At 49.5% G+C, this 24,589-nt stretch overlaps 1 protein-coding gene across 1 annotated transcript in view; it reads right to left on the bottom strand.

The window, feature by feature from the left end:
• Positions 1-24,589, bottom strand: part of LETM1 (leucine zipper and EF-hand containing transmembrane protein 1) — a 41,654-nt gene that overhangs the window by 9,887 nt on the left and 7,178 nt on the right. Inside the window, exons 3-10 of the mRNA XM_041752316.1 lie at positions 18,067-18,517; positions 12,144-12,287; positions 11,472-11,609; positions 10,594-10,797; positions 3,101-3,220; positions 1,136-1,267; positions 715-861; positions 25-159 (exon numbers count right to left, since the gene is read on the bottom strand). Coding sequence (XP_041608250.1) covers positions 25-159; positions 715-861; positions 1,136-1,267; positions 3,101-3,220; positions 10,594-10,797; positions 11,472-11,609; positions 12,144-12,287; positions 18,067-18,517 — 1,471 coding nt within the window. The remainder of the gene's footprint in view (positions 1-24; positions 160-714; positions 862-1,135; positions 1,268-3,100; positions 3,221-10,593; positions 10,798-11,471; positions 11,610-12,143; positions 12,288-18,066; positions 18,518-24,589) is intronic.

Genomic DNA, 24,589 nt, shown 5'->3' with positions numbered 1-24,589 from the left:
GCTCTGGCGTGCGTGCACAGTTACCTTCAAGCCTTCCAGGACGGGGGCAGTGTCCTGCAGGGCCTCTGACGGCAGGGTCACCTCAGGCACTTCTGGCTGTAGCTTGGCCACAGACCTCCCGGGGGCAGCTTCTGCCACCACGTCTGGCTCCACCTCCTTCTGAAATGCAAGGCCATTGCTGCCTCAGCATCACCTGTCACCCTGGCATCCATCCCGGAGTGGCCACAGCGGCATGGATGGCGGGCATGCTCTTGACAAGCCTGCCTCGTGCTGCTGGAGGTTTGTCGGAGCCTGCTAGCTGGCCATGGGAGACGCACCTTCTGGGAAGCATCCTTGCAGGACTCCACGAGGCACATTTACACAACTCACGCAGCGCCCCAGGTCAACTGTGGCCCCCTCCGAGATGGTACCGGCACCTAATTCCATCTCTAGGCCTCTCCTGACAACTGTGCAAAGCTGCCCCACGTCTAGAGCTCACACCTCGAGGATACCCACAGTCCAAGCCAAGGGACCAGCACACATCACCCAGAGTGCAGCCCCCTACTTCAGAGCCACAGCCCTCTGCCCCGAGCGTCCCTTCCCCCACCGTGCCCCCCACCATTCCAAGACAAAAGAAGACGGGCCAGAGAGACCTAGATGCGTTCCACAGGTTCTGGAAGAGCCTGAGCAGACAGCCCCCATGTGGCACCTGCTCCACTGCGGCACCCTGCTTACCACTGCTGCCTCAGAGAGCCTCTGCAGCTCCTTCTCCCGGTGCTCCTGCTGAATGGCCGCCTCCTCCTGCAGCGTGGCCTCCAGCTTTGCCTTGTTGTCCACCTGCTCCCCTTCCACTTCAGCCACTTTCACCTGTGCTTCCTTTGCCTTCAGAGAGGGGACACCTGTGAGGGGCGGGAGGCGCCTGCGGCCCAAGTGCTCGCCGAGGCACGGCAGGTTCAGCCATAGCCAGAGAGACCCATGCAGTACCCCCAGCCCACCTACACCACCCCATGTGACAGCCATCAGGGCTTCCAAGGGGAACAGAAACACTGCTGGGCCCTGACTGTTGCCAGCACCGCCAGGCAGCCGAGAGCCAAGTGGGGGGTGAGAGGGCTGCTTCCAGAGCCGGCTGCACAAGGGGTCTCCTGGCAGCACATACCACGATCTCTGGGAGTGTCTGCAGCGTGGACTTGAGCTGGTCGGCAGGTGAGAGGGTGTCTGGGAGGTACATGGCCCGGGACAGAATGAGCAGCGACGTTGGGATCTCCTGATGCAGGTGCAGCTCCAGCCACTGCAATTGGGAGTGGAAGACACAGACTCGCCTGCTAGCCATCCCATCTGCCTGTCTTGGAACCTGGACCCTAGAACTTTCCTCTCTGTTCTGTCTGATGGGAAAGGGGGACTTGAGTAGGTAGGCGCACTAGGTCACTGAATGGAGTCCTCCCCAAAACAAGAGTTCTCAATTTCTACAAGGCCTACCTACCGCTGCCGCTTCTGACCCGATGCCCGCCATGGTTGACCAAACACAAGATGCTTCAGGATCACGAATGAGCACCTGCAACATGGCTGCTGGGCTCAGAAAGCACTGAGCAAGATGACCAAACTCTCCCGGTAATGAAACTCTTCACTTACACATTTTTTATTTTATTTTACTTTGGGGGTGAAGGGGACAGAGGGAGAAGGAGAGAAGCAGACTCCCTGCTGAGTGTGGAGCCTGACAAGGGGCTCGATCTCACGACTGAGATCATGACCTGAGCAGAAATCAAGAGTGGGATGCTCAACTGACTGTACCACCCAGGTGTCCCTTGAAGCTCTTCACTTACAAGTGGCACAAAACCCACAAGGGTGGCATCCCCCGCATGCCTACAAAGGACCCAGCGGTATTTGAGGGGTATTTTTTTTTTTAAGATTTTATTTATTTATTCACGATAGACATGGGGGGGAGGGGCAGAGACACAGGCAGAGGGAGAAGCAGGCTCCTTGTAGGGAGCCCAATGCAGGACTCAATCCTGGGACTCCAGGATCACACCCTGAGCCAAAGGCAGGCGCTAAACTGCTGAGCCACCCAGGGACCCCCAATTTGAGGGGTATTTTAGTGACACAAAGACAATGTTTAAACTGACAAGGAAGAAACCCACACACTCTGATTTCCAACAGTGTCCCAAATTCACACATGTCCCAGCTGTGCTCAAAGAAGGCTGGGAACAGGGATGCCTGGGTGGCTCAGTGGTTGAGCATCTGCTTTCAGCTCAGGGCGTGATCCTGGAGTTTTGGGATTGAGTCCCACATTGGGATCCCTGTGAGAAGTCTGCTTCTCCCTCTGCCTATGTCTCTGCCTCTCTCTGTCTCTCATGAATAAATAAAATCTTTAAAAAAAAAAAAAAAAAGAGGGCTGGGAACAATCCCAGGCACACTCAGGGAGGACACAGGGACATTCACCCTACAGAGGAGGTTCCACCCGGGGGATCACATATTAAACACCATTTGTTTTAAAAGAGAAGAAGCAGGTGGTAACACATTTCTGTCTACATGTAGAGGAGAACCACCAAAGAGGGAGTTGGCCTTGTGGGTCAAGTTGGAGGGGGGCCGGCTGGCACAGGCAAACCTCATGTCTTCCAGTGTGATGGCTGAATTGCTGTGAATGTGGCCGCTCCAACATCTAACCTACTCGAGATGATGCCAGCTGCAGACCTGGCCTTTGGACTCTGACCAAGGACCCTCTGAGAAAGTGAGATGCAGCGGAGAGTGGCCCTCAGGATGGCCGTTGGGCTGGCCTGGGTCCTATTTACCCAAAGGTCTTTGGTGTCAGTTATGAGACAGACTGGAATTTTAAGGGAAGTTAACCTAGTCCCCATCTGTCCACACGGGACCAGAAGGCGGCAGTAAAAGTGTTAATATCCACTGAGAGCAGGTGAAAAAGACTACAGCTGTGAATGCAGGGGGCGTGTCAAGACATGACTAACCAGGTTACCACAGACCCTGGTCCAGGCCCCAGCCAGGTTGGAGCCCAAGGCCAAAGAGGCACCTCACCAGGCCTGGCGGCCACTGGAGCTTCAGAAAAGTCCTTCCACAACAAGCCCATCTATGCGAGTCCGACAGAAGAGGAAGCCCTTCCCCCACACACCTGCTTCAGCTGGTCCCTCAGGCGATCCTCCGTGACGCCAAGGGCCCGCATGCCTCGTGCCCGACACGCTGACTGCAATTCCTTGACATTCAGGCTGTCCACCCCTTCCTCAGCGATCAACTGTAAAAGAGAGTCAACTAGCCACATGTGGCAAGGTCAATACAGAGTAATGGTGTTTATGTTAATGTGCCTGGGAACAAGTGTCTAATTGTAAGACACTTTCCTACTCTGCCTTCCCAAGCACAGAATGAAGCACCACCACTAAGCTGTGTGTCTGCTGTGACCAGAACCATGTGACAGAGTGGGGACCTTGGGGAAGCATAGCGGCCAGGACTAAAGCAGCCGAGAAGCAAAGCAGCTCACCTCTGCCCAGGCACTGCTCAGTCCTCCTCCTCCTCATGGTCACCCGTTTTCCTTCCTGCACCCCATGGCCCTCCAGCATGCACAGGACAGCAGGTCTCCTGCCTCAGCCAAAGGCCCCCTCCCCTCCTCCGCAGCCCAAGGTCACTGTGATCCAAGTGAGAAAAGCAAACCAGAGTCCTAGTGATAGAGGACAGAATGTCAAGAACACTTTGCAAGGGTGCACCTGCCACGTCAGTCGGCCCCATACAGCCTCACAATGACCCTGTGAGGGAGACTGCACCATGACTCCCCTCTTCTGAATGAAGCTTTCCATTCTGAGGACTGCAGATTAATGTGCAAACATAACCAATGGGTTTTCTCCCAATGGCAATGCTCAATTGCTTACAAAGTCATAGCCAGCACTGTGGCAGGAGACCATTCTGTCCCTACAAGGACCTAACGCTGCCCTCTTATAGACACACTCCCACCTCCTGAACCCCTGGCGACCACCAATCTGTTCTTCATTTATGAAATTTTTTTAAAAAGATTTTATTTATAAGAGACACAGAGAGAGGCAGAGACACAGAGGGAGAAGCAGGCTCCATGCAGGGAGCCCAATGTGGGACTTGATTCTGGGACCATGGGATCACGACCCGAGCCAAAGGCAGATGCTCAACCGCTGAGCCACCCAGGCATCCCATTTCTATAATTTTGTATGTGAGGCATGTCACATGACTGGGATCACAGAGCATACAGCTTCTGGGGATTCCCTGAAGACCTGTGCAGACAGCCAGCTATGCCTGTGAGTGGTAGATTCTCCTTCTGTTATTGAGTTGCACCACACCCTAGAACATCCTGGTTTGAAGGAGCTGGGTTTTCCCAGTTTGGGATTATTGCAAAGGGTAGGAACCTCAGCCCCCATTGCCCACTTAAGGCACACTTATCTCAGCGTCTCCTTCCTGGGGAGCCACACCGCACAGCACTATCACTACTTCAACCATACTTAATTTATAAGGCATACAAGAAGAACAGTCTATTGGATTTCCTATATTTTGCTTACCACGTTCAAAATGTTTTCTTTGTAAAAAAAAAAAAAAATTTTTTTTTTGTTTTCTTTGTGCTCTAGGGTTCCTCCTATTATAGCTGCCCCGTGAACAACACAGGCTTAAACCGTGCAGGTCCACTCATGCTTAGCTTTTTCTTGACAAAGGACAGCACTGGAAATATCTTTTCCTTAAGATTTTAATAACATTTTTTAAAAATTTTTTTTTATTTATTTATGATAGTCACAGAGAGAGAGAGAGAGAGGCAGAGACACAGGCGGAGGGAGAAGCAGGCTCCATGCAACGGGAGCCTGATGTGGGATTCGATCCCGGGTCTCCAGGATCGCGCCCTGAGCCAAAGGCAGGCGCCAAACCGCTGCGCCACCCAGGGATCCCCTTAATAACATTTTCTTTTCTCTAGCTTACTTTAAGAATACAACATATGATACATATCATACACAAAGCAGGTATTAATGAACTGTTTATGTCATCAGCAAGGCTTCTGGTCAACAGCAGGCTATGAGCAATTAGATTTTTTGGGAGTCAACAGTCATACATGGAGGGCCTGGCTGTGCCCCCTTCCTGCCTACCACTGAGGGATATAGAGCCAGAACACTCCCTCCACTTGTGTTTTTAATGGGGTCAAATCCAATCCTGGGCATTTTGTTTCTCTTCCTGAGAAGGTAACTTCAAACACTACAGAGCCAAGGATCATATAAAAGGTGTGACTGTAAATGTCACACTGTTTTATACACATTCACAATGTACCTTTGCTGCCTTCTATATAATTTATTTTGTAACACATTACTGTAGTTGTAAACAACTTCTGTACGGTAACATCGCTTATGTATAAAGAAATTAGTGGGCTCCAATGTCCCTAATCCCCATATTGTTCAAAGGTTGACCATATCCTTTCCGATTAGAGACCCTCCTTTAGGAGGGTCTTTGAGGGCAGATCTGCTGGTGGCATGTCTCTTAGTTTTCCTTCTTCTGCGAATGTCTTGATTCCCTTCTTTCTTACAGACTATTTTCACTGGTCATAAGATTTTTTTCAGCACATGAAAAATATTTTGCCACTTCCTTCTGGCCTCAACAACTTCTGATGAGCAGCTCATTGTCCTTTGTGTCATCTTCCCTGTGGGCTGGACGCCGGGCACATGCACTGCTGTCAAAATTACCTGTCTTTAGTGTTTGATGATGATGTGTCTTCTTGCGGATTTCTTTGGGTTGATTCCATCTGAGCTTCACTCAGCTTCTAAAATGTGCTAAGTGTTCAGCTGTTATTTCTTCCAGCACTTTCCCAGCTCTGCCCTCCCTCCTCTTTCCACAACTCTGACAAGTACGTTAGATGTTTTGCTTTAGTCCCACAGGTGGCTGAAGCCCTGCTCGGTTTTTTTAAACTATTTTCTCAGGCATTCAGATGGCTGATTTTCATTGTTTTATCTTAAAAGCTCACTGACCCTGTCTCTTCTGTTCCCTTCGCTATAGAGATCATCCATTGAGCTTTTCACACTTTTTAAAAGATTTTTACTTGAGAGAGCGCATGCACACAAGCAGAGGGAGCAGCAGATGGAGAAGCAGACTCTTCACTGAGCAGGGAGCCTGATGTGGGACTTGATCCTGGGACTCTGGAATCATGACCTGAGCCAAGGGCAGATGCTTCACTCACTGAGCCACTCAGGTGCTCCTAGCTTTCTACTCAATTTTATTTTTCACTTCCAAATTTCGATTTGGGGGGCACCTGGGTGGCTCAATCAGTTAAGCATCCAACTCCTGGTTTTAGCTCAGGTTTTGATCTCATGGTCGTGGGATCAAGCCCAACGTTGGGCTCTGTTGCTCAGTGCAGAGTCTACTTTAGATTATTTTCCCTCCCCCTCTCTGCTGACTCATGCTATTGCTTTATCTAAAATAAATAAAATCTCTATTAAATTAAAATCTTGGGATCCCTGGGTGGCTCAGTGGTTTACACCTGCCTTTGGCCCAGGCGTGATCCTGGAGTTCCGGGATCAGGTCCCACATTGGGCTCCCTGCATGGATCCTGCTTCTCCCTTTGCCTGTGTCTCTGCCTCTCTCTCTCTGTGGCTCTCGAGAGTAAATAAATCTTTAAATAAATAAAATAGGGCAGCCCCGGTGGTTCAGCGGTTTAGCGCCACCTTCAGCCCAGGGTGTGATCCTGGAGACCCCGGGATCGAGTGCCGCATCAGGCTCCCTGCATGGAATTTGCTTCTCCCTCTGCCTGAGTCTCTGCCTCTCTCTCTCTCTCTGTGTGTCTCTCATGAATAAATAAATAAAATTAACTAAATAAATAAATAAAATAAATTTCCATTTGAACTTTCTGATTTTCCTCTGCTAAGATTATGTTTCCATGTAGCTGTATGACGGCTGTTTTACAATTGTTGTCTAGTTTTCACTTCTCTGTTGTCTCCATTTTTGACTTTTCTTATTCACTTTGAGAGCCTTCGGTTTTATTTATTTATTTATTTATTTATTTATTTATTTGAAAAGATTTATTTATTTATTCATGAGACACACACAGAGAGAGAAAGAGAGGCAGAGGCACAGGCAGAGGGAGCCCGATGTAAGACCCGACCCCGGGTTGCCAGGATCACACCCTGGGCTGCAGGCGGCACTAAACAGCTGAACCACCAGGGCTGCCGGGTTCTTTTTATTAAGCAATCAGGCTCCACGCCCAGATGGAGCCCAATGTGGGGCTCCATCTCACAACCCCGAGATCCAGACCTGAGTTGAAATCAAGTCGGATGCTCAACCGACTGAGCCACCCAGGTGCCCCAAGAATCTCTGGTTCTTTTTTTTTTTTTTTTTTTTAAGATTTTATTTATTTATTCATGAGAGACACAGGCAGAGGGAGAAGCAGGCTCCATGCAGGGAGCCTGACATGGGACTCGATCCCGGGTCTCCAGAATCAGGCCTTGGGCTGAAGGCGGCACTAAACTGCTGAGCCACCGGGGCTGCCCGAGCCTCTGGTTCTTAACATGAGGAGTGATTTTTCAGTTTAAACCCAGATGTTTTGTGTATTAAATATGAGATTCTGGACATCGTCTGTCTTAGCTGGCTTCCTCTGACAACACCCTGGCATGGGAGTGGCGAGAGATGTTCTAACCAACTTCTATAGATTTTGTGATTGATGATCTGGCATCTATTGATCCAAACTAACAAGACTATATGGCTGAGATCTCCTCTGCGGCCTGGCTTTCATGGGAATGCAAGAATTCTGTCTCAAACTCTGAAACCACAAAGCTTGAGCCCCATGTATCACTTGCCACCGCTGGCTTCTCCTTCCACACTAGAAATAAAGGCCAAGTCCCAGGTCCTCCCTGGTTCCCATGTGTGTCAAGATCTCATCTGGCCCTCAGTGGGCCTATGCCCCCATTTCTGGGGGAAATGTGAGTCATAAGCTCCCTTCAGTGGCTGAGCTCTCTGTGCTATCTCTCAGTTATATCCACAAATTACATCCATGGTACAGTCTGGAATAGGTAGGGTGCTGCCTCATTGCTGCCAGGCTCCCCATTCAGCCTCCACTGAGCCAGTTTCCCACCAGGGCTCCACATACCTCCTGGGCTAGGAGGGGCAGGCTGGCCCCACCTGGTTCTAGACACCATCCCAGTGGGATGCATGGGGAAGGTTCTGGAACTGTCAGGTGGAGGTGGAAGTGGAGGTCCTGGCCCTTGCTGGTCTACTTGACACTGTGCCCAGGAGGAGGAGGGGCAGCTTGTTACCACTGGCTGGGAAGGAAGGAGCCGCTCTGGTCAGCTGGCCTTCCCTGACACCATCCCAGCTGTGACATCCTGAAGAGGGTGGAGGTCTCAGCCCTCAGCCAGCAGTACATGTGGTCGGGGTGACATTATGTCCCCTGGTGTCTGCCTGGGGCAGAGCAGCTGCCATCTGAAGTCCTCTGTATGAAGCAGCCCTTTCCCTGTCCTCTGGCCAGAGACAGCAAGTTTGTTTGGGGTTTTTTGGTTTGATTTTTTTTAAAAAATTTATTTTTAAGTAATCTCTACACCCCACATGAGGCTCAAACTTACAACCCTGAAATCAAGAGTCACACACTCCATGGAGGGAGCCAGCTGGGCACTCCTGTCAGGGCTCTGCAAGTCTATGCTCGGAAGTACCTCTTCAGCGTGGCCTCTTCAGCCTCCAGGCAAAAAGACCCACCTGGTTGGTCCTGGGCTGCCAGGGTCTTCTCCCACTTAAAGTCTTCTTGTGTTTGTTTTTTACTTAACACCCAGGAGAAAGGATGCCTTTCCACCTTCCCAACAGTGAAGGTCTCTGGAGGTCTGGCTGCTGTCTTATTTCATAGGATTCTGGCACAAGATCACAGAGCACGTGAGTGGCCAGGACTCAACCCTAGGCCACCTGCCTTTAAGCTTCCTCTCCTAAAGTGGGGCAGTGGAGGTTGAGGGTAGCATGCTACAGGCTCTCTAGGAGTGAGGCACATCGAGGACCGCCCAAGTCAGCTCCTCACTCTATCTCAGTGGATGTCCTGAGCACCCTCCTACACACAATTTGTACCATGTTGGAGAAAGGATTTCTTTTCATTCTTTTTTTTTTTTTTTCTTTTCATTCTTAAATGCAGTGATACTCTGCTACTTTTAGCTCGAATAAGGAGCCACTCTCATCAGACCAACACCCCTACTGAGAGCTACTAGAAAGCCAGATAAAGCAAAATAAACACAAATCCACATCTGGGAGGCATCAGAAAGCTAACGCAACTAGGCTCAGGGACAGACAGCTTTATGTGGACCAGGAGAGACCAGGTGACCAAGAAGGTGGGAGTCACTGGGGACCCAGGAACACTTGCCAACTCTTAAGGCAAGCTGAGAGTCCTGTCCAAACAAAGGCCACTGCCGAGAGCCAGAGACATCTCGCTGGCTAAGATGACAGCCAGAGACGAGAGGTTGCTCAGCAGACAGGATAGGAAATAACCGTGGTATCAGGCTCTCCCACTAAGCAGCCAGAGCCAAGAAGCTAGGCAGAAAACCCTCACAAAGCAGAGGGGCCTCCAAGGGCTCTGTTATGGAGGTGGCATGGTGGGAAAGGGATGCGGTACAGCTGCAGGCCCAGCCCTGAATCGAGGTCAGTGACTCTAAGGGGACCAGACCCTTCTATTACAGAGTGGAGTCGGGTGGACTCTCCTGGGGCAAGATAGCAATACCTGGAACCTCAGAAACTTCCCACAGACAATATCTGCCTTCAGGAACAACGAGATACTACAAACACACAATCCCAAGAAAACAAAACGAAACAAAAAGGACCTACAGACCACAGTTACTAGAATAATCAGGCAGGAACTCTGATGAGCTATTCCAGAAAAAGGAGGACAAATGGTCTGGGACTGAGGCTAAACACCTCTGAGGTGGGCCTGCAGAGCTATCAGAACATCAGACACCTCAGATGCAAAGGCGAAAGGCACTAGTGGAGAAAAAGAAGAGTGTTTTAGGAGCTCCTCCTGAGAAAAGTGCACAGGGGACACACACAGCAGTGGGTCTGTAGCCACTGGGATGTGGGCAGGGCAGGTGGGAGGGCACAGAGGTCAGCACAGCTCCTGGAGCAGTCTGCTTGCAGGCAAGACTTGCTTCTGACCTCCTGCCCTTCTCCTTGAGAGCCCCAAGTGTAGGTCACTCTTTTTATAAAAACTATCAAAGATCTGGAACAAAAATCCATGTTAAAGAATGTGTATTACAGCTCTGTTTAAAGTAGCAAAATATTAGCTAAACTGATGCTTAATAAATTATGATGTGTTCACATAATGAAACATCAAGCAATTGCTGCCATTTATCCTTTTAACAAATACTCAGTGACATGGGCAGGTCTCCTAATGTCATGCCAGGTGACAAGCTGTTGGGCTGTACAGTTCCAGCCTTGTTCCAGTACATGTACACTTACATTCAGGCTGTGTGCAGAGCACCAAGCGGGCAAACAGGCACAAAATGCCAACAGCTACAGTCTGGGCAAGACAGGACAACAAGGGATTTGATCCTCCTCTATCGTCCAGGACTACCAGGGCTTTACAGTGAGGACAGCTGCTGCTTTTGCAACCAGAAACCAAAGGTACCTGGAAAGGCAGAGCCTGAAATGCAGGCTGCTCACCTTGTCGTCAGCCTTGATAGACCGCAGCCTCATGGTGAGCTGGAAGCGGAGGAAGTTATTGGTGCCAATGGACTGGAGCTCCAGCAGCTTGCAGAGGGCCACCAGCTGAGGCCGTGTGAGGTTATCCAGGGTCAGCTCATCTTCAAACAACTTGGAAAAACGCAGGATCTCCTCATTACTGGGTCTCTCACCTGTCTCTCGGATCTGCAGGAACAATCACATGGGTTACCCACTGGGTGGTGGGGGTGTGTTCCCCAGCGCCATCCACCGTCTTGGGTCACAAGCCTCAATAAAAGAAACTAAGGAGGATCAGCTGGAAGAGCCCCTCCTTCAGACCCACTTTGTTCTCTGCTCCTACTGGGGAGCAGCCCCTTGGGGGCTCCCCATGGGGGATGCCTCCAGGTAGCACGCACTGGCTGGCCCCTTTCCTGCCCATGCCATTAGAGCCAAGGTTGCTAACTGGCAAGAGGTTACCCACTGTGGCTGTAGCTGTGCAGTAGCTCTGGGGATCTGCGCCCTCCTCTCCCAGCCTGGCCCCCCAGCTCATCACAACTGCAGTCTTCATTCCTCATTGGCCAAACTCTACCTCCCCTGGGGCTGCTACCAAGTCTGGAGACACAGGCAAATAATTCTGAATGTCAATGTGGTTTAAGCTCTCAGGAGAGGATGGGGGGGCAGGGTGCTCCTGGTGACCCCCCCCCCCGCCCCCACAGCACCAGCCCATGCTTGTCTGGGAGTTCCTCTTGCTTTGTGAGGTCAAGAAGAGGGAAGAAAGGAAGCAAGGCATGTCCCCACGTAACGCAGGGCAGCCCTGAGGCTCTAGCCAGCATACTGGACCAGTGGGCTGAGGCCAGCACGGCTCTGAAGCATCATGGTACCTTCTGGAAAAACACAGAGAAGTCTTTGGTGGCATTCCCCTTGGCTGCTTTGTTCTTCAGGGCCATCTCTTCAATGGTGTCCTGGAGAAACTTGGCCAGCTCCAGCTTGACCCGCAGCTCCTTCTTCAGCCTCTCCTCCTGTGAGGTCAGAGAGGGGGTGTTTCACTCCTCTGGCCCCTACCCTGGTCCCCCCCATGGCCTCCTGGATGGCACCAGTCAGGGCAGCTGCTGCCACTGTTCCGATGGAAACCCCTCAAGCCAGTGCCACCCACATTTCCCTGAACAGCACTAACTCCCACCCATTCTAAGACTTCTTCTTCTATTTCATGGTTTCAAAAAATATTTGTGTGGCCTTTTGGAGCAGGGACTGCGTGGTGTGAACCAAGTCCATGAGCATGGAGGGCAGTGCAGCTGCCACCAGCTGGGCCCCAGGGCTACAGCAGGTCTGCCCTGCCTTCCATGGGTCTCACCCCCGACCAGCAGCCTCAACCTGTGGCCTGAAGAGGTGGGCAAGTGAAACTGTATTCTAAAACATGTTTAAAGAGAAATATCTCCAAAGCCCATCCTGTACTCGTCACAGTGTGGCATGACTGAATCATGGAGGAGATGAGAACGTCAGAATAACGCCCAATCTGCCCTGGAGCGAGCTCTCTGCCCCCAGTTCCCCATTACCTTGATGGACTGGGTCTCAAACGTGGATGGCAACATATTGGGGAAGAGCTTCACAGCGACAGGAAGCAGAAACTCCATGAAAGGCACCACCACAAAGACCAGGAAGGGGACCAGGCGGAAGAGGTCAGCGCATATCCGGAGAAACTGGGAAAAGGTGGAAGGGATCAGAGCCCCGGTATGACCACACTGCTCCCGCCACCCTCAGGGGTGCACCGCACCTAACGCCTGGCAGGGGTCAGCCAGAGTGCTACGTTCCAAACAGCCCAGCCAGCTGCTCTCAAAGCCAGCTCTTCCTCCCAAGACTAAGCCATGGGAAGACAGTCTTCAGAAAGGAGAGGTAGAAGCTGGCCTGAGGAGTGGACCACCTCCCATCACACACCACCCACTGGGGAATCCTGCTCTGCAGACATGGCTTGACACCGCCATGGTGCTGCCCACTGGCCTGCAGGCCAGCGGGATGGGAGCAGCAGGCGACGACTGGCTCTTGCTGGCAGCAGCAAGGGCCACCAGGGGAGTATCATGAAATGCTGGATACCAGGATGACCTCTCCATCCCTGGTCATCTTTGCTCTGCAGTCACTTCTGTCTGGTGCTAAGGTGGCCACACCAGCTTTCTTCTGTTAGCACCACTTCCCTTTTCCTACTGTTTCACTTCCAATCTATTTGTGTCTTTACATTTAAGGTGTTTCTTGTAGACTGCATATAGCTGGGTCTTGTTTTTTTTTTGTTTTGTTTTGTTTTGTTTTTATCTAATCTTACAATCTCAACCATTTAAGCAATAAAAAAAAAAAAAAAAGTAAAACCATATAATCACCTAAACAGATGCAGGGATGTCTGGGTGGCACAGTCGGTTATGTGGCTGACTCTTGATCTCAGGGTTCTGAGACTGAGCCCTGTGTCGGGCTCTGCGCTGGGCAGGGAGCCTGCTTAAGATTCTCTCTCCCCTCTTAAAAAAAAAAAGAGATCCCTGGGTGGCTCAGCGGTTTAGCACCTGCCTTCAGCCCACGCATGATCCTGGAGACCCGGGATCAAGTCCCACATCGGGCTCCCTGCATGGAGCCTGCTTTTCCCTCTGCCTGCGTCTCTGCTTCTCTCTCTCTCTCTCTCTCTCTCTCTGTCTCTCAAGAAAAAATAAAATCTTCAAAAAAAAAAATTCTCTCTCCCTCTCAAGCCTCCCAAAAAAACCAAAACAATAAAATACTGTAACAAAAGATACCAAAATAACTGACTTTGGTAATCTCCAAGACACAAGATCAATATATAAAAATCAGTTGTACTCCTGGGGCGCCTGGGTGACACAGTCAGTTGAGTGTCAGTGAGTCTTGATTGTGGGTCAGGTCCTAATCTTGGGGTTGTGGCATGGAGCCCCCTATTGGGCTCCATGCTCAATGGGAAGTCTGCTTGGGATTCTCTCCCTCTGTCCTTCCTGTCACCCAAGCATACATACATGCTCTTTCCCTCTCAAATAAATAAATATTAAAAAAAAAAAATCAGTTGTACTTCCATATATATATAGTACACCCTTGAACAACACAGAAGTTAGGGGCAGGGACCCTCCCACCCAGTCAAAAATTCACACAGAAATTCTGACTCCTTCAAAATTGCTAATAACTTACTAATGACTGATCAACAGTTGATTAACACACATTTTCTATGTCGTAGGTATCTTATGCTGTAATCTTACACTAAAGCCAGACAAAAGGGGCACCTGAGGGGCTTAGTTGAGCATCTGCCTTTGGCCTAAGTCATGATCCTGGGGTCCTGGGATGGAGTCCCACATCTGGCTCCCTGCGCATCAGGGAGTCTGCTTCTCCTTCTCCCTCTGCCCTTCCCCCCAACTCGTGCTCGCTCACTGTCAAATAAATAAAATCTTTTAAAAAATGTCAGACAGGGGATCCCTGGGTGGCGCAGCGGTTTGGCGCCTGCCTTTGGCCCGGGGCGCGATCCTGGAGACCCGGGATCGAATCCCACATCGGGCTCCCGGTGCATGGAGCCTGCTTCTCCCTCCGCCTGAGTCTCTGCCTCTCTCTCTCTCTGTGACTATCATAAATAAATTAAAAAAAAAATTAAAAAAAAAATGTCAGACAGAAAAAAATACTAAGAAAACCATAGAAGTACATTTATAGTAGTTATATATTTTTATGTTTATACATTTATAAAAAATCCCACATGTAAGTGAATTCACAGTTCAAACTTGTGTTGTTCAAGGGTCAATTGTACTACAACCAACAGCTAGAAATTTTTTTTTTAAGATTTATTTATTCATGAGACACACACACACACACACAGAGGCAGAGACATAGGCAGAGGGAGAAGCAGACTCCTCACAGGGAGCCCGATGTGGGACTTGATCCCAGATCCCGGGATCATGCCCCGAGCCAAGGGCAGACGCTCAACTGCTGAGCCACCCAGGCATCCCAGGAAACTGAAATTTTAAAGACTCCATTTACCTTTTAGAGCCAAAAGATGGAAGACCCCAAGTGTTCCTGGATGGACGGATGTATAAACAAACCAGACACAGTCCACATGGTGGAATGTTATTCAGTCCTAAACAGGAAGGAACTCAGCCACCTGCCACCAATTGGATAAACCCTGAGAACACTCTGAATGAAGTGAGCCAGTCACAAAGGGACAAATGCTCTGTGATCCATGTATAGGAGGCCCATAGGGGAGTCAGACCACAGAGAGAGAAGGTAGATGGTGGGTGTTGTGTGTGGGGAGCTCATGTTTAATGAGGGGTGGAGTTTCGGGTGGAAATGGATGTTCACAACAGTATGATGGTACTTGGTGCCACAGAAGCATCGACCTAGAAATGGTTAAAATGGTAAATTCCAGGGGCACCTAGGTGGCTCTGTTGGTGAAGCGTCTGCCTTCAGCTCAGGTCAGGATCATGGGGTCCTGGGATCGAGCCATGTGTCAGGCTCCCTGCTCAGTGGGGTATCTGCTTCTCCCTCTCCTCCTTACTCCTGTTTGTGCTCTCTTGCTCTCCCTCTAATAAATAAATGCAATCTTTTAAAAAATATACAAAAAAATAAAATGGTAAATTTTAAATTGTGTTATTTCACAATGAAAAATTCCATTTATAACAGCATCAAAAAACATGAAATTGTACAATATTACTGAAAGAATTGAAAAAGATTATTCTATTCCACATTGGTGACCCAGAAGTGCCCCCTGTTTATTTTCAAGTCTTCCCTTACTTTCTGACACAGGCTCATCTCATAGCACGTCACTGATGAGCTATGTCTCCAAGGAGCCCTGGGTCCTCTCTGCAAGCTGAGGGCCAAGTGTGCTCACTACCACTAGGCTGTCACCACTGTCACATCTGGTCACCAAACTGAAGGGAGCAGAAGGCTCGACTGCAGGAGGGTCAAGGATCAGATAAGAATATTCTAACAAAGCCAGAGACAGTCAGGAAATAACACTGATGATGCCAAGACAAACTGGTAACTCTAAGTACTGTGCCTGGCATTAAAGGATGGACCAGCAATTTAATCATCCCAAGAGCATGGCCACATGGTGAGGGTATCAGGCCTCCAACAGGCTCCACCTGAAGCGAGCACTTGGCAGGAAAGCTCTGTGAAGAGGATACATGACCACAAGGAAGAAGCAGGGAACAAATGTCCCCTCCGTGGCCCTAAGCTCCCCAGAGCCCCCAGCTGCCGACCAACCAGGTCTTGGTTGCACCTCTCCCCAGACTGCTTCATCCAATGTCGGCCACACCTGTCAACAGACACACACTGTGACTGCACACTCAGGGCTGCTCCATGGTCCCTCCTGCTAACACTACTACTCTGAGTCATTTCTGTGGGTGAGCCAGATCACCCTGTGACCGAGGTGAGCGTCTTGGGGGCAGAAACATTCCTTCCACCAAACAATTCCACCAAACACGGGGCCCAAAGTCAGAACACAAAATCTCTCTCCAAATAAGTCTATTCCATGGGAATCTCGTTTTGTCATTCTCTACTTAACGTGATCAGCAACCATTCAACAGTTACATGACCTTAAACTCATATTTCAAATACCTCCCGCTTACACAATATTCACACAAGTTATTTTATAATCTCTTTGCCTTTGTAAATATAATTTAAGAGTCACTTTTCTACTTTTCTGTAATTATCAAGCCTGCCAACATTTTGTTCAGATTCAAAGTACCTATAAGGCCTTAAACAAAGGGGAAAAAAGCAAAGCTCCACAAACCCTCTCCTTAACACTGGCAACAGGGATGTGCTGCCTCTGCCAAGCCCATGTCCACCCTGGGACCTTGCCCTGGGAGATGCTCATCTCCTCCAAATCTTTTTTTATTAAGATTGTATTTATTTATTCATGAGAGGCAGAGAGAGAGAGAGGCAGAGACACAGGCAGAGGGAGAAGCAGGCTCCATGCAGGGAGCCTGACATGGGACTCAATCCCAGGTCTCTAGGATTACACCCTAGGCTGAAGGCGGCGCTAAACCACTGAGCCACCCGGGCTGCCCTCTTCCAAATCTTTTGTTTGTTTTTTCTTAAAGTCTCACTGTCTTCAATAAAGTAGCAAACACATGCATCTTTTAAAGCAGAAGTGAGTCCAGGCCATAAAGCATGAACTTGTGCACTGTAATCAACACCTAGCAAGTGCAAACAGTATGATTCTGCAATCCCAATGCCACTACTTGTTCTTCAAATCCTCGACCTGTTCCTTCCTAAAACAGTGTCCCAGGGGACACTCTAGCCAGTTAAAACCACCACCCAGGTTCTCCATGAAGTTCCTGAGAACAAGTATAAAATCAGAAGCCAAGGTAACTGTCAAACATGAGAGCCAATTCCCAAGATCTGGGGATCCCTGGGTGGCTCAGTGATTTAGTGCCTGCCTTTGGCCCAGGGCATGATCCTGGAGTCCTGGGATCGAGTCCCACATCGGGCTCCCTGCATGGAGCTTGCTTCTCCCTCTGCCTGTGTCTCTGCCTCTCTCTCTTTCTCTGTTTCTCATGAATAAATAAAATCTTAAAAAAAAAAAAATTCCCCAGATCCTCTGGCCGGTCAACTTCAAGGGAAGAGACATCTGTGCACCTCTCCTTGGGGAATCCAGGGTGCTAAGAATTTAAAGCTGCCCTTCGCCCCGGTGGCCCAGCGGTTTAGGTGGTTCAGCCCGGAGTGTGATCCTGGAGACCTGAGATCAAGTCCCATGTCAGGCTCCCTGCACAGAGCCTGCTTTTCACTTTGCCCATCTCCCTCTCCCTCTCTTTCGCTCTGTCATGAATAAATAAATAAAATCTTTAAAAAATATATATTAAAAAAAATGCCCTTGCCTCCTGGGAACACACCAAAAAAAAAAAAAAAAGAGTATGAAGGGATGAAGAAAGAAAAGTCTACAGTGTAACCATCAGTTACTTCACACAAAGGAAGAGACCTAGAAGGTCTGGGCTCCTGGAACAATAGGAACAGTCTTTTTTAAGAGATGGTGGATGGCATAGGGCACCTGGGGGGCTCAGTGGGTGAAGCCTCTGCCTTTGGCTCAGGTCATGATTCCAAGGTCCTGGGATCCAGCCCCTTGTGGGGCTCTCTGCTCATTGGGGAGTCTGCTTCTCCCTCCTTTCTGCCCCTGATCGTGTTCTCTCTCAAGTAAATACATAAAATCTTAAAAAAAAAAAAAAAAAAAAAGTCCACTTAGGAAGTCACAGACCTCTCAACAGGAAAGAAGCCAAGGGCAGGGGAACAAGGTCAGAGCAGGAGGCATGAACACCTCTGGTGGAGGAGCCGCCAAAGGACAAGCAGGAAGCAGGGCTGCAATCAGTGGTGTATTATAGGGAAGCTTGTGGTTTCGTTTCTCTGTGGTTTTTTTTTTTGTTTTTTTTTTTTTTTAAAGCAAAAGTGGCAGGAAAAAAAGCCCTTAAAGTGTCTTAAAGCACCCAGAAGTTGAGCCGCCTGGCCCCACGCATCCCTTACCTGCCTGCGCTCCCTGCGGGTCAGGGTGTGGCCGTGGAGGATGCGCCAGAGCATGCGCGCCGCGATCTTGGTGTCAATCCAGAGCAGGCGGAAGCCGTGATAATAGTGCTTCAGCTCGTCCAAGACCCGCTGCCCCAGGGACTTCTTCACAGCCACCTCCACAGGGGGGCTGTACACAGGGCCTCCCTCCTCCAGCTTCTTGTTCTTGTCCTTTAAGGACTTGAGCGACTTCTCCACCACAGAGTCATCCCTCAGTGGGGGTGATGAGTGCCAGCAGCGCAAAGGAAGGAACTGAAGCCCTGGGATGAGCAAGTTGGCCGAGGTGGGGGTCCAGGGCACTCCGGCTGCCACGCACACGCGCTCAGGCCTCATAGTCCAACAGCCACGAGGATTGGCTCTAAAGGCAAGGTGGATGGGGTGGACGGGAGTGCAGCAGTGAAATGGAACATTCCTTCAACAGGGAGAAAGAGAAAGAGCAATGAGGGGCCAGCTCCTGTCCATGACCTCCCAGCACCACAACGAACGAGAGCAACACAGAGCAGAGCCCCAACACAAACACACTCGATCTTCCCGCACATGAAACAGGCTCTCCACTGCTCCCTGACAGCCAGAAAACAGATCAGGAAGACGAGCAGCTCTGTGCAGGGGGGCCTGTCAGGGAGACGAGGGCAGCCAGCACCTCCTGGGCTCATGAGACACTAGAACACCGAAGAGCCTGGGCAGGGACTGAGGGCTCAAAGGGACAGGATGGACACAAATAGTAGAAGCCTGAGCCCTGGACCTCACAGACCAATCCTCAGGGTAGATCTCCCAGGTGGGTTCCCAGACTTAGGGAATGTGGGGGTGGGGCAGGAGTCCTTTCCTCTACCAGGTGACTTTCTATAAAGACCTGTAGCTCTTCAGTGAGTCCTGGAAGACAGTGAGGATGCTCAAATCAACAGTGACCCAAACTTGTGCACCATCCAGCAAAGACGTTTGTGCAAAAACCCAATGAATCATGTCTAGAGCCCACTCCTCCTTCTCTTCCCCATGCTGTTCCCTCTGCTCAGCCCAGAGCCTTGATTACAGTCCAGGGCAGAAGCAACCTACCTGCACGATTCTTGGAGCCCCACAATCTTCTATGTATCTCACCCGTCACACTGGAAATGTCTTTCCTTCCTGAGTGCACAAACCCACTTTTGGGAGGCCACTGGCTCCAACTTAACCTCAGAGGTGTGCACTTATAACCAACATACACACCCCAGCTCCTTCCCATCTGCTGGATCATCTCACTGCACCTGGCCCAACACCAGCAGTGAAGATCTGAGCTCTACAGCTGCCTGTCCCTGTTCAAATTCCAATCCAATACTTATTGCTGTGAGACCTTGGGCAACTTAATTAACCTCTCTGTGCTTTCAGGAGCATCCTCTGTTAAATGTATGTGATAATATAAATGTGGAGGGCAGCCCGGGTGGCTCAGTGGTTTAGTGCTGCCTTCAGCCCAGGGCATGATCCTGGAGACCCGGGATTGAGTCCCACGTTGGGCTCCCTGCGTGGAGCCTGCTTCTCCCTCTGCCTGTGTCTCTCTGTCTCTCATGAATAAATAAATAAAATCTTAAAAAAAAAAATCTCTTTAAAAAAATAATAAAATAAAATAAATATGGAGTACCCAGAACAGTGTCTGCACACAGCAACAACTACCAGGGAGGTGGCAGCTATGATTACTCCCCCATCAAAGCAGTTGAGACGCTGCCAGTCAGCGCTGAAAGGAAGCTGGAGAATGTCTAGTTTAGCAGCACCTATCATGGATGGGGAATACCAAAGCACAAACAGGGACAGACCCACCTCAGTCTGCAACCTGTATCAAGTGGGTGCAGTGGGTACAGGGCACCACCAGCCATCCATTGATCAATACCACACTGGCCTCCTGCCTGTTGGGAGTCCCTGTTCCTGCTTTTGAAGGGCAGTCAATCCTGTGCTGTGAGCCCTAGACACCCTCCACTCCTCCCCACCCCCTCGATCAACACCTGAGCTGGTAAGTGATGGACTTGAACCCACCCTGCTAAGTTACAGTCACCAAGGGACAGGCTGCCCAGGACACAGCAGCGCTGCTCAGACCCTTGGGTCTGTGAGACTGTGGCCACAGCCTGTGCCCTCGGCACCCTGGCCTTGCCTCCCAACATGGGCAAACCATGCTCACACACGGGAATAAGCATTACCTCCTCTCTCCCTCAAACTTAATTATCCAATTTTCCAACCCTCAATTATCAAGGAAGCAAGTGGCTTCCACAAGAAGGCATGATGTCAGCAGTTGCAGGAGACAACCAATAGGCAAAGACAGAGACTCATGAAACCAGAGCGAGTAGAAAAACACCTGGTTTATCCAGCTGGGGCCAGAGATGCTCCAAGATCTGGCTATCTCCATGCATACTGGAGACTATTATTACTGACAATCTAGCCAGAAAGATTTAGCTATTTTCAAAAAGCATAAAATTACATAATCTATTGTTTTTAAAATCTTCGTCAGAACACCACTGACATGGGCACTGCTGCCTTCCCAGGGACAGCTGGGGCACTGCTCTGCCCCACCTCACCAAGAGCCCCCGAGAAGCACACACCCACCTCACCCCTACAAGGCCAGCTTAGGGGCTCCTGTCAAAGCCTCCCACTTTACCTTCAGGTGCTGACTCCTACATCCACAACACAGACAACCTGCTGCCACCTTCAAGAGAAAAACTAGGGGCACTGGCGAGCTCTGTTGGTGGAACCTACAACTCCTGATCTCGGGGTTGTGAGTTCAAGCCCCATGTTGGGTGTAAAGATTATTTTAAAATAAAATCTTAAAAAAAAAAAATAATAACAACAACAAAAAAACAAAAAAACAACAAAAAAACAAAAAAAAAACAGAAAACCACGTAGTACCTGGCAAAGGAACGTGTTCATAGGGTTAGAGCATTTCCTGTGACTCGTGGCATCAGCTGCACAGAGTGGCAGGCAAAGGGACCCATGCCTGTTCTCCCCATGGCACCTTTGTAACTCCTGTCAATGGCTGTAAACATGCCACAGGCACAACACCTGTGGACCATTTGACTCCTAACATGTCCTGTTCTTAAGGGGGCAGTTGCCCCAGACAATGGCCTGAGGCTGGGCATGGGAAGATCCCAAATCTTAACGTGCTACCTTCAGTTCTTCAGGGACATGATGCCAGCAAGGGCAAAGTGACAACAGAAAGGGAAGCAAAGATGGACAATTGAGTAAGAGGTACCAGGACTAAAAGGAATGATTCCCAAAGTGCAGGACATCTCTGCCTGAGGACAAGAGGTGCAACAGTGCCTGCCTGCAGGACAAGGAGCCCCTCTGCTGGGGAACTGGGGACCACTGCCCACAACATCTCAACACCTTTCAGAGCCCTCGAGGCCCTGTGACATCCAGTGTACCCTATGCCAGGAGCATTCTGGGGGGCCAGGGAAGCAGCTGTCCCCATCATTTTAGTGTTTCTGCAACCCATCTTATGAGCATTCACACTGCATGAGACTCTGGAAAGAGCCTCAAGGCAGCCCGTTTTCCCACGGAATGAGCTCCAGGACTAACGAATTATAGTTGGCATATTCCCAATTTTAGGTGCTCCCTCTGTGCCTCTATTTATGAAAGGAGGTCGAGAGCAGTTAGATTAACACCCATGATCAGAAACTCCCCACCTGCTCACCCTTGGGGTTTGGACCATTTTAGCTGAAGATTAATCTCACAGAAGAACCAATACAAAGGGTGCTACTGTGACCACACCAGCCTCGGAACGACATGGACTTCTCTGCCTGGACCCACTTTTGTGCAGAGGTTTTCTGATAAATATAGGACAGTCCTGTAAGTGTATTTTCCTTATGATTTTCTTTTGTCTTGCTTACTTTAAGAACACAGCATATGATATGTATACAAGACATAAGTTAATTGACTGTTTACATTCAGAATGAACAGCTGGCTATCAGTTAAGCTTTTGGGAAGTCAGTCAAGTCATATGTGTATTTTTTTTTTTAAAGATTTTATTTATTTATTCATGAGAGACAGAAAGAGAGAGAGAGAGAGAGAGAGAGCAGAGACACAGGCAGAGGGAGAAGCAGGCTCCACGCAGGGAGCCTGACGGGGGACTCGATCCCGGGTCTCCAGGATCACGCCCTGGGCTGAAGGCGGTGCTAAACCACTGAGCCACCCGGGCTGCCCTTATATGTGCATTTTCGACTGCACAGGAGTCAGCATCCGATCCCTTATTGTATTGTTCAAGGGTCACCTGTACTTATCTATGGCGCTTAATATTTCTTACATTGTGCCACCAAAATGAAAAGCAACATGTTCTGGATACTGAGACTGATGCAAGACTCCAACTCTCGCCTATAATCTCTATTTTAAAATGTATGAGTTCAGCTAAACACCTTCATAGTTCCCATTGCTTAATATTCTTTTTTCCCCTTAAAATCTTATTCTGTTTAAGTAAGCTCTACACACAACATGGGGCTTGAACTCATGACCCTGAGAGCAAGAGTCACCTGCTCCACTGACTAAGCCAGTGGACGCTCCGCATTGCCTACTTTCCAAAGAAAGTGCTTAACTTCCTAAAAATTGTTAACTTATAAAAAATTTGTATTAATAAAGCAGTTTTTAATATGAATCTTAAATGCAGGTACGCTGGACTCTTAAAGGTGCCTGAAAAACTCAACATCCATCCCTAATAAATACATTTTAGGACAATAAGGATAAGACGATAGGGTAGAAACAGTACTAAACACAAAAGCTAACATGACACAGACCACACTAGACACACTGCTGGGGTGACAACATGGGAGGGGCTGTGCTGTTCTGACGCCAGGAGGCTGAGAGAGTAGAGAAGCAGCAGGAGTGCGAGGGTGCCGTGCCCCAGCAGGCCCCACCGCCAAAGAGATGTGGTACAGTGTGAGTTAGAATATGATAAATGGCTGTGAGAAGTGGCTGGACACAAGAAAACTGGTGACTTACGTGCCAGCAATAATCACTTAGAAAAAATCATGAAAAAGGAGGCCCATCCACACCAAACCCAACATATCTAGGCACTGTCTTAGAGGTAGTACATGTGGCCCAGATAAAGAAAATGAGACCTTTTCCTGAAACAGAGAAAAGGTCTTAACTAAATAAAACAGTTTACCCCCAGGAAACTGCACACTTCTGCTTTAATAGTCTCAATTTTATGTTCTTGGTTTTTTTAAAAGATTTTATTTATTTGAGAGAGTGAGAGACAGCACGAGCAGGGGGAGGGACAGAGGGAGAAAGAGAAGCAGACTCCCTGCTGAGCAGAGAGCCCAACACTGGACTCGATCCCAGGATCCCGGGATCATGACCTGAGCCGAAGGCAGACGCTTCACTGATGGAACCATCCAGGCATCCCAATTTTATGATTCTGAGAACACTCCAGCTACAGTCCCAAAAGAACCACTTCAGAAGCGAAAAGTTGGGACACTTTGGTGGCTCAGCGGTTGAGCATCTGCCTTTAGCTCAGGGCATGATCCCAAGGTCTAGAATTTAGTCCCACATCGGGCTCCCTGTGGGGAGCCTGCTTCTCCTTCCTGTGTCTCTGCCTCTCTGTGTCTCTCATGAATAAATGAAATATTAAAAAAAAAAAAAAAAAAAAAGAACTGAAAAGCAGAAGGACTGTCCAGAAAGGAGGCTCCAGGTCTGGTTCCCCGCAGATAAAAGCCAACAGGACTCACCAGGGTAAATGTTAAGCATAGACCACCCAGACACAAGCACCTCATACAAGAGAAAAAGGCCTGGAAGGTTCTGCAGGCTGCTGGGGTCACTGGCAGCACTCCCCACCTCCAGGTGGTGCATGAAGATGAACCAGTCATGGCTGGTCCACACACAGCAGTCCTCTAACCTGCCTTAGAGGCCAGTACTCAAAAACCAGAGACTTTACCCAAAAACCCAGACTTCTAGCTTGCCTTGAAAAAACCCTAAAGTTGGCCTTACAGAGTTACATCCTTTATGGCAAGCAGGGGTTGCACCCCAGGATCACCAGCCACTGTTTCCAGCCTCACACTGGGCCCCATGCCCTTCAAATGCTACCCGCAGATTACAGTTTACTTTAGAATTAGGGCAGCCCCGGTGGTGCAGCGGTTTAGCACCGCCTGCAGCCCACGGCATGATCCTGGAGACCCTGGATCAGGTCCCACGTCAGGCTCCCTGCATGGAGCCTGCTTCTCCCTCTGCCTGTGTCTCTGCCTCTCTCTCTCTCTCTCTCTCTCTCGCTCTGTATCTCTCATGAGTAAATAAAATAAAATCTAAAAAAAAAACAAAAAAAACAAAACACCTTTAGAATTAAATCTAGGGGGCGCCTGGGTGGCACTTCAGTCGGTGAAAGGTCTGCCTTCAGCTCAGGTCATGATCTCAGGGTCCTGGGATTCAATCCTTTTTCAGGCTCCATGCTCAGCAGGCAGTCGGCTTCTCCCTCTCCCTCTGCCTCTCCCCCTGCTTGGCTCTCTCTCAAATAAATAAAATCTTTTTTTTTTTTAAGGAATTTCTT

This window comes from Vulpes lagopus, chromosome 4 (assembly GCF_018345385.1).
Source record: "Vulpes lagopus strain Blue_001 chromosome 4, ASM1834538v1, whole genome shotgun sequence".
In the NCBI taxonomy this organism is placed as follows: Eukaryota; Metazoa; Chordata; class Mammalia; order Carnivora; family Canidae; genus Vulpes; species Vulpes lagopus.
Note: the sequence above shows the minus strand (reverse complement) of the source record. Positions and strands in the feature narration are given on the sequence as shown.